Source organism: Lichenostomus cassidix, chromosome 3, assembly GCF_008360975.1.
Source record: "Lichenostomus cassidix isolate B80296 chromosome 3, HeHo_3.0, whole genome shotgun sequence".
In the NCBI taxonomy this organism is placed as follows: domain Eukaryota; kingdom Metazoa; phylum Chordata; class Aves; order Passeriformes; family Meliphagidae; genus Lichenostomus; species Lichenostomus cassidix.
In genome coordinates this window covers 80,465,493-80,480,757 of record NC_139483.1, presented here as the reverse complement: position 1 = coordinate 80,480,757, position 15,265 = coordinate 80,465,493, and the positions used below count along the sequence as shown (strand labels likewise).

The following is a 15,265-nucleotide window of genomic DNA, read 5'->3' as shown; positions in this document are numbered from 1 at the left end:
ATGGTACCCAGTGGCTGCAGAACTGTCAAGACAGACCTATTAGTGACTTCTAAAAGAGAAGCATTTCTTTGCTCTGATTGAGACAAATAATTTCACCCAAGTTAATCACCCTTGAGGGATATTTTACAGAACAACTCAAGATATGCTAGAAGGAAAGCAAGCAAAATCTTTGCTTTATGAAAGTTTTCATATAATCTTACTTTAGTTTTTATACTCTGAAATGAAAACAATGATCCTTGACAACACATCACATGCCACAACCAAACATATGCATTTTATACATGACCATTTTTCACTCAAAAAAGGAAAGACATGTAAATTGCAAAAGCTGCAATTTACTTAAAAAGCTGTAATTTACTTGATAACATAAGCATCCCTGAATATAAAATATTTTCCAACAAAAGTATCGGAGAGCAGAGAAGTATTATTTATTCTGAAATTACTTATGAAAGACAGTAAACATTATTATCAAGTGACAACAAAGTGCTGAAAAAAAAATTCTTTCACTACTGCTGCCTGAATTTTCAATTGAAAGAATTGAAAAAATGGTCAAAGTTGAAAAAAAAAACCCACAAAAACTCAAGCCACCACTTAACAATTGGATTATAACCAGTCTTCTTGTTCTAAAATACTCACTGGATACTCAAGAAGATCCACTGGCTGTCGAAATGGTTCAGAGTCTTCACACTGAAAAATGAGATTCAGCAGCTCCTGGCATTGCTTCTTCCATGACTCAATGTCATATGACTGAGCTCTATTACGTAGCCGTCGCTTAGGCTGATGATCCTGAAATGACAATATTGCCTGGTATATATTAAATAAACTAGCTACTTTTACACAATCTAATGGAAAAGTTACCCCACAGGATAGAAATGAATTTGCAACATGCAGCTGCAGACAGAAATACTTTTACATTGAACAGCCCAGAAGAACCACACGTCACTAACTTCAAAACTTTCAAAAAGCTGACATTACACAATACTAGAAATAGTTCTGGTTTACATTCCATTGTTTACAAATACATTATAGCAACTGTAGCCCTAAAAATATAAATTAAAAAATGTTAAAATATTTACCTTTCTTTTTCTAGTGGAAGTCCCCGGCACATTTGTATCTTTCTCTTCTTCCTTTGAGCAAGATAATGAGTCGCATAAAAAGGTTAAAAAATATAAGCATATATGAGTAGATGAGTTCTTTTATACTTCCAACTTATAATTTGAATCTTCACAGTCCTACCCCTGTCCTTCTGAGAAGCATTTCATGTGACTGCCAATTTTGAGAACCTCTCAGAAGTCTAAGCAGCATCCCTCAGCAAACTATTAAAGCTCTCTGCATTAAAGGAAGAAAGCAGGCTGGATTTTCACCCAGTTTCCCAGCTGACAAAAAGGAACATTGTACTGACAGAAAAGTGCACTCCACTTCCCCAACAGTGACTGAAACCAGTACTTTGGTCTTCCACAGGACAGGGACAGCAGTCTTGTTTCTTCAGTGTATCAATGCCAATGTCCAAGACACAGCCACTTACCTCATCAGAGTCAGACAACACTTTCTTCTTCATTGCATTGTATAATGGGATTATGTCATAGCAACTCTGGTCTCTGTAAAAAGAAACACAAGCTAACATTTATTTTCCATCTTCACCTATGGAATCAACTACAATTTGCCTAGGAAAAGGAAAATATTTATGAAGCCATTCCCAAATAAAATGAGAATGTGTTTACTGCTGTATGAATATTAAGAGAACTACAGTAATAAGTGAAGCTAACCATCTGCTCAAAAAGCTGTAAAATATAGACCACTTAACAGTGTAAAATTAAAAATCATAACCCTTTACCATGCATTTGTCAGCATCAGAAAAATCTAATTCTATACCATATAAAGGGTTTGAGACCCATCTAGCTTTGTAAGAAGGATTAGAGTAAATTTGTCATCCAAAAGTACAATTTAACAATTTATTTTATCACCCACAATATATGACATTTGAAATGCGATGTTTGTGTAAAAACTAACACAGTTATTGTGTAAACCTGCATAATTAAATCAGCAAAACACACACCAATTTTCAATTCTTGATTAACATATGAAACTCCTGTACAAAGAAAAGCCCAAAGGTGTTCTATCATGGAGCAATACAAACCACTGGGAAGAAAAGTGGTTTGTAACATTTTTACCACTTGTAACTGTAAACACTAAGCAACTCCACACTGGAATTATAATCCATAATACAGGCTACTGCCATTACCACTAGAACAGCTGTGAGAAAGGGTGAAAAAAGATAAAGTAGCTGCAACACCTCTCCCCCATTTTCAGCTTTTAAGATGCTTAGGTAACTTAAGAAACTAAGCCTTAGATTCTCAGAGGCATCTAGATATCTCATTCTCATCATGGCCATTAGAACCATGGGCTTTACTCTCCATTGTCTAGGCCTTCTACCTTACAGTTACAACCATAAAAATAAATAAAAGTCTGGGTTTTACATGAATTGCTAGTCCACTTAAATTAGTATATTAATAGACTCTAGCTGTAGGCCATTATTAAATAAGAATATCCAAGAATATCCACTAATTTAGCTAAGCCAATTAAAAACATACACTTCGAAGAACTCTGAGCTACATACTCTTTGAGAAATCCTGAACTGTTTAATTAATCAGAAAGAAAAACATGTAGGACAAAGATGTTAAAGAACAAAATTAGTAACAGAAAAGCCCTTTAGATACATATCTGTTCCTAATGGTGTATATATCACTGAGCTGTTAACATCTAAAGCAGTTAAGTGTTTTACATTCACAAGCCAATATCACAAATCACAGGCACTGAAGAAACGGAAGATTTATTTATGGAGCCAAGGTCCTAGATTTTCACACATTAAATGCAGTTCTAATGTTTCTTAAGAACACACAAAATACAAAAGAACAAGATTCAATTCAACACTGACAAACTAAACCACTAAAAATGTCAGGTTTTGTTAAACTAATGAAGTATCTTGCTGTTCCTACAAGGTGGAAACAGCAGCACTCATGTACAAGCAAATCAAGACAATGGAAACAGTAAGCTCTTAAAAATTTCAGGTCTGTACATATGTCAACAGACTGAGAAATCTTAAATACTTCTCATTGAGTTTGTCTACAGATAATAACAGAGCATTTGAAAGACAGCTACAACTTCTGTTGACTACAAAGCCTCTAATTTCTACTTTGCATACATATAAAACACTATTTTCAAACCTATTATAAATTCTAATCTACATTTTAGAATCAAACGCTCACAATTCTGTTAACACATCCAGTATTCAAACTCAAAATTAGAACTCCTAACTTACCAATGAATGTATCTGTAACTCCATGAAAATACTCAGACCCATTTTTATAATTTAGGAGAAAGTCTCTCAAAATAAAATGCCATGCCAATCTATGCCACTCAATGTATTACAGAACTTATTTTGCAAACTTATGAATTCTTTGTCAACACAAGCTTTATTCTTTTCTGCCCCAACAGCAGACAACAGGCTTATTTAAAGTGTAGAACTATCTTACTTTAAAATTCAGATCTGAAGAGGCTCTTACCTTGGTAAGAGATAGGAATAACAACAGACCTACTAAGCAACTCACTTTATGAAGTGTAGCAGAAGATCTGTGACAAATTTGGCAGATTTGACAATAGGACTTCCAGGTTCATTAAATGTGCGAGTATTGTGTTCGATGTACCGGACTTCCCACATTAACGAAGAAAGGCGCCTGTGTATAAACAGTTGGCGGAAAAGAAAAGGAAAGAATTTCTAGGAATATATATGAACAGGGGAAAAAAAAAGTTACACCCTTCTTATTCACTATTGTTTTCCATTACATCAGAAAACGTGCACACACTGTGCTGCCCTCAGTGACCAGCAGAAGGCAGCCTCTTCTGGCCTCCCGTTCTCATGTTATATTCTGTGGTAAATGGCTTTAAGACCATACAGCTGACACCACTCAGGAAAATTCAGCTGTGACACTTCAGCTTTTATTACTCCTTCATGGTATACATAACCCATTATATATCGCCTCTGAACTCAGCTAAGGATTAACGAAACAGTAATAAAAGTGTTTTAAAGTATACCTTTTTCTGACAGATAGATAACAATCAGATCTCCCCTGATTTAATGACCTAACTACAGAATAGCCACATTATAAAAAAATGATGCATAAAAGCAAAATAACTGAAAAAAAAATCCAAATCTAAAAAACACAAAATAAAAAAGATAGTAAATACCCTGACAGCATAAAAGTTACAGTTTTAAGGTAAGCCTCATGAAAACCTACCAAAAATCAAGTGATCTGAACAATACACAAAAGGTGAAGGAAAAAATACTCACTAGAAAGCACAACATAGCATAACTGCTTATTACCTAACTAGGCCTCAACAATATTACAAACTAAAAAGACCCAATATATTGACGTGATTATTACCAAAAATAACTGCTTACACTTTTGACAAGAGGGACAAAATCCAGCAAAAAGTTCTCTCCATCTAACAGCAAAGCAGTGCATTATAGAAAAGAAAGCTGCATTATCTTATATCACACAATAAAACATGCAGCAGCATAAGTTCAATATTGCATTACAATGATAAAACCCAGGGGTGTTTTCTTGAAAATGAAAAAGCAAATTTAGTTTAGAATTCAATCTTCACTTAGCATGTATAAAGCACTAAAAATGAACTTTGAAATTTTGCCCAAAACAAAATGTTATCCATATTTAAAAAAAAGAAGAGAAAAAGAAAAAAACTCACAGCAATTGCAATCACAGTTTAGGAAAACATCAAAACGGTATCAAAAAGTATAAAATTATTTTTGTAGCTGTACAACAATTCAGAAGTTCAACAGCAATAATTTAAGAAGTCAGATTCTGTATAGCTGCTAAAGTGATAATGCAAGAATATTTTTTAAAGCACATTAGGTCAAAAAACCACTTCAGATTTTTTTAAGGTGTCTCTTATTAAAATTATTTTTAAAATACTTCAAAAAATTATTAAATAGAAACTTAATCCTTTGGACTAAAAGTCATTTTACTAACCCTGCAATTTGAATCTCACATGGAACAAGTTATTTGCATAAGCAGGAATTTGAATGCCATGTAGTTCCAAAATACATTTTGAAGATGTCCAATCCTTTTTAGAGTTTTAGAAAATGGAAACCTAGATCGAGGACGGAAGGTGGAAGAAAGTAAAAGTGCACACCCACACCCACCTCCTAGTTTGGTGTGATAAGACAAAGAGCTACCAAAAATACAGCTGCGAGTAGATTACAGCGGAACTGAGACTTGGCTCTAACCTGTAAAATCTGCTTTCCAGTCTTTGCTTAATGGTACTGAGGTCTGTGGGATATGCCACAACAGTGCAGTACATTGGGTAAGCTTGAAGATCCACAGGTGCCACAAATGCAGAAGCAATATCTAGATGAAGAAAAAAAAACAACAAAACCACAAAACCCCCAGTTATATACCTCAAAGTCCCGCAGCATTTTTGAAAATGCAGGTTCACCCCCCTGCAACATATGTTATTTTTCTGTGTTTGAAATGCACAGCAGTTTCCCAAAAATAACAGTAACTACTCTAGATATTCCAAACTATTTCTGTTATTCTATTAAGAGTGCTTGCTGAGGTGTGTGCTGTGCATAGCATTGCTGCAGTGACTGGGCACCCATTCTGCTGTGCATGAAGCACCACACTCCCCAGAGGCACAGCAAGGTGCCTCTGGGGAGGCACACATATAATATACACATTTGAAAAGTATAAAAATTATACTCAGATGAAGGCATGCAGTTCAGTATCGTTATTTACAGCACAGGCTTGTTTCATTTCATTTTATATTGCCACTCTCCCATCTTCAAACAAAGCAATGCATTAAATTCCTGCCATAAAGTTACAATGCTGTTTCAACCTCTGTAAGATATGGGTAAAATCCGCCCTCAAAGTAAAAAGGAAACACTCTCTCCTGCAAAGAAGCCTTCAAAAACCAATCCAAGATAGTGCTAGAGGACTCCTGAGCAATTTAAGTCTGTGCACCCAAACAACCTTGCTTTTTGCCTCTTGTGCTTCTCATGACGGCTTAGACACATCATTCTAACATCTTGTATCTCAAGGAAAAATACTGCAATACAAAACCATAAAACCACCTTTAAAAGTCTCAAAAGTCTTTTAAAACAGAAAATATGTTGTTGCTAAAAAGACTGCTCTTCTTATAAAAGCTGTTTACTTCATCTTTTGAATGTTCTAGCAACCACTTTGTACCAGTATGCACCATACATGCTATAGCTAAATCCCAAATTAAGCTGTCTGTCATGCAACATAATGCAAAATGTAAAAACATGACTAGTTGGCACAGCAAAAACAGCTCAAATTTCATTGCCTTGCAGTTTTTTTTAATGTAAATCTCTGATTTATTTTATTACACTGTACAGATAATTCCTTTGTTTAGGAAGCAGAGGCTTCTTATGCAGTATGTCATCAAAGGAACCATATGGGATATGCAGGTAATCAGAATCAGAATTATTTTGAGAGTTTTTTGGCTTTTTTGAAACATAAGTCTTACCTTGCATTTAGTGCTTCAAAAATCAGTTAAAGTATATATGACGACTTTTATATTGAATGCATGACCACTGTTAGCCCAAAACCTAAGGCTGCTGATTTAACACCTTTTGATCCCCATAAAGACATACAGAAGACCTATAATTCAGCCTGTATTTCACTGATGGATCTCCATTCAGACATCCATCTTTGATCAGGCAAATTTTGCAGCGATGTGGTAAACACTTTAGCAATTACTTTTTCAGAAGCTGCCTGTAAAGAATAATTGCTCTACAACCAAATAGCAAGTAGCTTTTCCTAAGTTAATCAATTACTTTTTCCTCAACATTTTGCATAATTAGGGAAATGTGGGGAAGAAATCAGGACTAGAAAAGGCTAATACAGGGAAAATCCATACATAGGTATTCATTACCTAAGTAAATATATGATTTTTTTCTTCCCTTCATCTGTTTGTAATGTAGTTCATATTCTCTTAATCATAAAGGTTTTAATTTTAACCCCAAAATGAGATTCTGGTGGCTAAAGTAAAAAAATCAAGTACCTGCTTTTAACATTTAAAACCCAAACCCCTAGCATATGTCAAACTATCTACCAAAAAGTAACAGTTACCTTGGAAAACAGGAGAAAATTTAGGTTTCATAAGTACTCACTATATAAAAAGTTTAAAAACGTTCAATGAGAAAGTTTTGTTCCAATTAATCAAGAGCTTAAAGGTGTATTTTGTCACATTGATTTTGGTAATTTCAGAAATGCACATGATCATGGTCTGAAAAATATAAACCAAAACCATTTCACATATTATTCAGAACTTACCTAGAGTCATAAGTTGGTTTATTCCTGCAATAATTCTGTCACACTCCTCATCTCGGGTCCTGGAACCCCACTCTCCATCCAAAGGTTTGTAGAGCAGTGTTCTACGTTCATCATCGGTTAAAGGAACACTAGTTCCCAGCTCTTCAGGAAATACAGCTGGAACGTAATATCAAAATGAAATAAAACGTAAATGTTTGTATATTGTGTAATACATATACCTGTAAATCAAAGATACCATTAAATCACTTCTGCAAATGTGTAGTTCTTGATTTGCTCAAAGACATTTTGGATGTGTCCAGTATCCTTTCTGTATATTATTCTGTGTTACATTTAAATCCTTAATATGCAGTTTGGGGTAGAGGTCCTCCTTGAATATCCTCTTCTGAATAGCTAATTATAAAATTTAACTTAGAACCAACTAAGACACTAATTTATCACAGTTAAAACTAGTGTTTTGGTTTTGGAGTTATTTCGTGTTTAAAATCCAATATTCTTGGTAACAAGATATTTTGGTAAGAAATGGTGGATGATTTCCAGATGAAGTTTCAGATAACAACACTGATGTTAAAACATTCTCCAAACATTTAACATCAATGTTTGACATGGATGTTAAAACATTCTCCAGGTAGTGGTTCTACATTGTCACAGTTTTGAGTTCAAATGCCAAAACCAGAGTTCCTGAGCATGCACATTATTAGCGTTATCACCCTACCATCTTTGAGGACCTACCAACCTTGCCAATTTATAATGTAACAGCAGATTCTCCAAGTATGATGTTAAGTGGCCCTCTTAATTTTTAAGAAGGTATAACAAATGTTGATATTTGTGAATATAGCAAAAAATCAGGTTCAGGTTTAGTTATCTTAATTAGTACCTATCCTTTATCTGCAAATGGTTTCTCCTTTCTTAAGACAACAGGAATTGGCCTCTACTAAAAAGTAAACAGATTGTCTATTTTAATAATTTTAGTCATGTTATCACTCTAACACCTGTATTTTACTTATGAAAGAGGTACCTATTAAAAGAAGGATTGAACCAAAATGAAAAGTTGAAATGAATACATTTACAACTTCAAATAATTAAGAATTATTTATAGTTACTTGTGAGAGACAATATCATCAAATGCTTCATGGAAAACAAAAGGAAAAAAATGCTGATTCTGCTTTGCTTTTTACCCAGAGTTCTATGAAGAACACAACCAACTAACCAATAAACTATATAAGAAGAAATATTACATTCTTGTCTGTGAACACGTGAACAGTGCCCATGCTACGCTGCCCACTCTGCAGCATGTGTATCTGAGGGGGGCCAGAGGAGGAGAAAAATCTTACTATTACCTAACTCTCGCTCACAGGTACAGGTTGCATGTGCAATACACTGAGTGTCTGCAGGAATGCTGACATGTCTTAGAGCAGCCAGTTTCCTCAAGCTGACCTAGGGCATGAGTTGATCTTCAATCCTTCCTAACTGAACAAAGAGTTAAATGCAACTGTACATTATCTATAGTAATTTTTGTATTATTTCTATTTTAAACACCACTCAGTTTATCTAGCATGGCTGTTTGTTCTTTTATCTTGATTCACTTTTAGTTGAGTAATTGATTTAAAAATATTCTTTAAATGTAACTGGTTTGTGGCCCTTCCTCCCACTCCCCCCAAAAACCATGATTGTTTATGTAAAATCATTCAAATTTTTCTTTCTTCTTAAAATACACTTGAAAAGCAAATTATGTTATTAAGGTAACATACCATTACTTGGTATCAGCTCCATGTCCCAAGGGCTCATCTTCTCAGTATCACCATTGTCCCAGCTTAAAAATAACCACATTTAAATTATCTACTAATATTGCTTCAGCAATATAATTATTTAATGTTTGCAACATAACTTTAATTTATACACCACAGAATTTTATAATAAACTATTGCAGCGAAATGCATGACTGAATTTAATGAAAGCAAGTTTCTCAGTCAGTACTTCAAATGAAGTAACTAATTAACATTAAAAAGATTGAAGATAAATTTGCTAACCAGACATTGTAGCACTGAAACAAGCTATCAGGATAATCAGGCTGAAGAGGTTCCTGGCTGTCAATTGTTCCAAACCACCAAGCATCATCTATCACTGACCTGAAACGATCACCTAGGTAAGAACACAAAATAATTTCATCAATATCAGGCATGTTACCCTCCCAAGAAAATCAGGTTTTAGATATATGTAGCTTGATCTTGAATACAGAAAACCTTTTGAACATTTACAGCCTCAGCAGGCAAGCATGAGTCAATGCTCAGTTAAAAAGAAAAAAACCCCCAAACCTATTAAATTCTTTCTGAAGATTGTTTTTTAACCAAAATTAAAGTTAATATAGCATTTTAGAAAAACAACGATTTGCAATTCTACCTATATACTCTTTACTTATGAATTTATTTCTTAATTTCATATAAAAGGTAAAACATTTCAATGCTTTAAGACTCAATTCCACTTGCATTGAATACTACATGCTATCTTAAAATAACTGAGCACTATGACACTTCTGTATGGGGAATATTTTACAAGCTGCTGAGCTTGTCCTCCTTAGTTTCTGAAGTGCTTTTTCAGCAATGCAAATGTAATTCAAGAGGTTCATTCCCTTTACTATAAAGGCAATCTGACTGATAATAGAATAAAATTTATTAAAGCTTGCTCAAAAGGTTACCAAAGTAATTTACTATGACTTGGAATGGCTTCACTACTACAGAGCATTCACGCAGCTGAGAAAAAAGGTCAGAAGCATTATTTTAAAAAATTACACATGAGGATGCATGTATTACACACCATCATAAATGCTAACATTTTCTACAGCACATGCCACAAAATTTAGAAACAACTTTTAGCATAGTATTCAGTTCAGTAGAAGAACAAATGTAATTTAAGTCTGAGATTCCGAGAACCACACATTTTTGTGTTCAAGGGATTTGAATATATACATACTTTCAACTGCTGCAGTATTGTTCCATTTCAATACATCCACCCTCTGCTCAAATGCTTGCTGAAATTGTCTGATTAATAAGTAGTAAATATATTTTCAAAAATGGTCTGCTTTCTTTACTGTTTTTTTAAAAAAATTTTGAAGTTAATGGATTGCAAGTAATTCCAGGACAATTATACAGCTTCTATTAATAGTCCTAATTGTGTTGAATAGAACCAAGTAAACCAGAAATATCTGAAATGCAAGATCAAAAATGTAAATAAGAGCTGATGCTTTATTTTAAAAGAATAATTTATTTTCTTAAGAGCTATAAAATTAGTCTTCCAACATGGCCTTCGCTAGTGATCAATTTTAGAAAGAAATGTGTGTAGGTACAACTATGAGTGACTTCACTGAGCTGAACATGAAGCAGATCAAAAGTTCTGAAGATCCACAGCATTCCTACAGATAGAATGCTAAAGGAGACAACAACAGATTGCAAGAACCATCTCCTGAATCTCTTCTTTCCCAATGTCCTTTGTGCTACCTCGTCTATGCAGAGAGCAGTCCAAAATCTCTTACAAGAAGATGGCTCTTGTGCAATTTTCCAGAACTGAGTATCCCCGCATAATGCTCACTTGAAGAGAACATAAAATGTATGTTGAACTTACAGTGGCTGCTGTGTAAGAGACAGGTATGCACACCTAAGACTTACAGCTGAAGCTGCAGAAATACTAAGGGAATAGCTTTTAGCTCAAGTATTAAACTTGAAGTTAAACTATAGTAAGATAAAGAATCTGAATGCAAATAAGAACATGTAATTTCTCAAACTTATGTTTCTTCCTTCTAAAAGGATTCATGCATTAATATAAATTCAATATTAAAAATAGATAAGCAAGTACTCTTCCCTAAAACAAACAAAACCCAAACAACAACAAAATTGCACATAAAACAAACATAAAACCCAAAACCCCCCATCAAAACACCAATGATTGGGTTTTGTTTATAAAAAGTTTAAAATAAATTTTTTAAAAAGTTTCAATGACAAAGTAGAGTCAGAAAATTTAGTACCCAGTGACTCTCCAAGTAGTAGCTATAAAAGAGGAACAAAAAAAGATAGTAATAGTTGTCTTGTGAAGACAAACCAGCATGACATGAAAAAAAAATCAACAAAAAACTTCAAACAACAAAGAACCAGTTTCTTGATGATAAACTGTGGTTAAAGTTCAAGAGACTTGAGCGTATCAGACAAGACTTGGGAATTTCAGATTCAAGTCACAAGACAATCAGAAACAGTTTCATACACAGTTCTAAAGCATTTCTCCTCATCCTGGTAGAAAATGTGATCTACTTTCCAGGAACATTTCTATAAAGTGTTCTACAGTGCAAAAAAGGAGTGCATGATTTGTTTCAAGTACACAAGCAGATACTTAGAAAAATACCCAAAGTGTCTACACAGACAGTAGGCAGCACTCTGGAAGGCTCCTGGACGAGCTGTAAAAACTTTAACAGCAGTGTCTTTACTAGTTCTACTTTAGCGTTTCATACAGTTTCAAGCAAGGAGACTATTTTACCAAGATTTTTACCATCCAAAAGAGAACTCAAGAATGAACTCTCGTACACACTTGTTGCACTTACAAGCTGGTATTAGAACTACTGGCCTGAAACTCATTTATATTGGAAGCTTGATAAAAGGTCCCGGTACTTCCAATACTTTTTGCAAAACTTCAATTTTTTCCAGACTGCAAATTTCTTGAAATACAGTTGGCCAGCCTAAGAAGTCTGGTTAGGCTGTTCACAAACAAACTATGGCAACCACTCTTCTACAGCTGCTGTGTTATTGTGCAAAAACATGGCATGGCAGAGGAGGACAAGACCACAGATCCATAACCATCAGGAAAGAGCAAAGCTTAATGATACATTAATCGATCTTAATCAACCTTACCACTTATGAGATCTTTAAACTTTAAACTGAAATGATCTTTAAAGAAGAAATCAAAGTTTACATTTCTTATTGATCAGAAGCCTAGAGTCTTCACCAAATTCCATATAGAACTGAAGATGAGCTATCTTTTTGGACAACATAGGTGAAGTATGAGACGATATGGAACTTATTCCCATGGCATTATGCAATTTATACATCTACTGCTAAGGCACACAGCCTAAGGATATCAAAGGACAGGAGATTAATTCATCTTTCGTGGCAGAAAAGTCAGGTAAGAGGCAAACAATCAACCACAAAAACAACCAGCCAACCAAACAAGAGCTTTTAACATCTATCCGTGCCACTTCGTCAGGTTACTTAGCTACAATGAACCAATGAACTTAGTAGAGGACAGCACTTTGAAAACAGCACTGAGATCTACTTCAAGGAGCAAAAACAAAAAGGCAAGGCTATCAGTGTTTTGCATTTGGGAGAATGATGTCACTTCATAGAATATGCTGAGATATCGGAAAGGACTTAACGGTGCTGATAATTTTGAAAACATTGCATCATATACAAATTTCTCTTAGGGGAACAGATTTAATCCTGAACTCTGTAGACACAGAAATATTGTTTAATCTTTTAAGTTTCAGTGACAATCTAAGACGTTTTATGAATGAGAATTTACATATTTCCTGATCTCCTGAAAAATAACCCCACCACTTCAGAGGACCATTTTGTCATGATAAAGCTTTCTCTCCCTCTAGTTAGATTCCATTGCTAAACAGTGATCTTTGTCATCATATGGAAAAGATGACTGAGAAATAGATCTGACTGCAGGACCTAACAGTCACGGGCATTCTTCCAGCATCCAATACTCCAAAATAACTGAGCACAGGCAAAATAAAAAGAATCCAAGTCATTCCCTCATCACTTGGCAGCAAATTATAACTACACTCCAATGAATATATACATACAAAAATATATACACTCCAATGAAGCTAAACCACAGGGTTTAGAACAGAATTAAAAAAGTATAAAGAGATGGAAAGAGCATTCTCTTTGTACAATCTAGAAATCAATTTCCAGTTTCTGAAAAGGTGTTTCCATATTTCAGCAGAAATTTTAGAATTGGGGGAAAAAATAATTGCAGTAGCAATGCAGTTGTAGGAGGGCCTTCAACAACAACAAAAAAAAAAAACATACAAACAATATGTAGGCTACAAGAAGTTACCAGCTAGCAATAAACACCATATTCCCAAAACCTATGTCTTAACTATTCCCTCTGCAAACAAAGAACTGACATTTTCTTTGCACCATCTTTTACAGATCACCTTCACTATTTTGCTTGCTTGCTGCCACTTCAGTCAAGGACAAAGGAGGACCCCCCATTTAACTATGGGCAGAGCTTACTCTCTGACTTCAGCACAGTATTGGGATTTATTTACAATAACCTACTTTTTAAAAAGTTATCATGGAAATAGATAGACACTTGGAAAAACAGACAAAACCACAGCATGCAACTCCCCCCACAACTCACCTATATTCCATCGCCTGTGCTTTGCATCATCAAATTGTTGCCTCAAAACTAGGAAATCTATGACATCTGGCATATCATGGTACCTAATTCCAATAGAATGCACAATTATTAAGCAATAAAACAGCAAAAGCATAACATAAAGCACTTACATAAAAAAATTAACACTTAGAATTCAACACTTGAAAAGCACCAGGTCAATATTAATGTCCTCATTTAACTTGTAACCTCAACACCCACTTGGCCACCCCCCTGCAAGAAAACCCCTAATTTGAATACAATAATGCTGTTCTTACTTCATGGTGAAGGCTCCTCCAGTCAGTTTACCCGTATCAGGGTCAAGAAAAGCTAGTTTAAGACAGCAGAGAGTAGGCAACCCCACTTCATACTTAATCCCAACTATTTTCATCAGCTCTTGCTCCTAGAATAAACAAAACATTATGTATCACCACTGAAGTTAATTGAAATAGCTTTCTGAAACACGAAAATATGGGGATACTGAATATACTAAATTTCTGCCAGATCACATCAAAATTGAGAACCTGAAATTTAGTCTTCCATGACAAGCTATTATTTCACAATCCAATATGTTTGAAAAATATTTTGCTATGAAGTATAACTATCTCATCTGCTCAAGCAAAAAGTAGTACAGTTTAAGGTCTGATTTCATTTGACTATTAAGTTACATTTTCCCCCTTATGCTACAATACTAAGAGCACTAGATTTATCTAGAACTTAGTATCAAGAACTTACTTCCAGTTAGTTTCTAATTTTTTTTATAAGATATAAACAAACAAAAAAAACTCCAAAAAAACCCAAAACAAACAAACAAACAAACAAGTCATACCCGCAGTTCCATTTTATGCCATGGCTGTTTCTTGGGATTAATGTTATATATTTTGTTCTTCTTGGCCATTACAACGTATGCTTCGTGGCCTTGTCGGAAATAGTAGACCTGAAAGTGAAATGTGACAATTATTCTACAAGGACTGTGAGGAGCTGAAATGCTAAAAAGTCATTGCCATACGATGTGTGTATTTTCTATTTTATCAACTTCTTTTCACTTTCTTTTGCTGCAAAAGTCATGGGTTCTCAAAAAATTAGAAGGAGGAAAAAACAAAAAAACCATTATAGAAAAATTTACAGAAAAAACTAGGAAAGACGTAGAACACTATTTTCTGTATTAGCAAAATACCCTAAATTACACTTGACACCAAAGCAAAGTCAGTAACAAGACCATCCATTCATCATTGTGCCACAGAGCAACTCAATGACAGCAACAAGAATTCCTCTAATCCACCTGGATATTCATCACTGCAGGGCAGCCCTAAGCTGACAATCAAGTATCACTAAATTCACTACCTAGCTAATCTTTTTCGAACAAGAAATATATTCTAGAAGGAAAAATCAGTTTGTTATCATTATGGTAAGATTTTGGTGTTTGCTTCCGTATCACTGAAAAAAATAGCCTAACAGAGACATGAACA

The 15,265-nt window shown here is 34.5% G+C and overlaps 1 protein-coding gene across 1 annotated transcript in view; it reads right to left on the bottom strand.

Annotated features, from left to right (window-relative positions):
* PHIP (PHIP subunit of CUL4-Ring ligase complex) overlaps positions 1-15,265 on the bottom strand; it is a 106,725-nt gene that overhangs the window by 12,150 nt on the left and 79,310 nt on the right. Inside the window, exons 25-35 of the mRNA XM_085056463.1 lie at positions 14,626-14,733; positions 14,075-14,199; positions 13,782-13,864; positions 9,401-9,512; positions 9,122-9,183; positions 7,374-7,529; positions 5,306-5,426; positions 3,609-3,734; positions 1,526-1,598; positions 1,077-1,127; positions 637-786 (exon numbers count right to left, since the gene is read on the bottom strand). Coding sequence (XP_084912589.1) covers positions 637-786; positions 1,077-1,127; positions 1,526-1,598; positions 3,609-3,734; positions 5,306-5,426; positions 7,374-7,529; positions 9,122-9,183; positions 9,401-9,512; positions 13,782-13,864; positions 14,075-14,199; positions 14,626-14,733 — 1,167 coding nt within the window. The remainder of the gene's footprint in view (positions 1-636; positions 787-1,076; positions 1,128-1,525; positions 1,599-3,608; positions 3,735-5,305; positions 5,427-7,373; positions 7,530-9,121; positions 9,184-9,400; positions 9,513-13,781; positions 13,865-14,074; positions 14,200-14,625; positions 14,734-15,265) is intronic.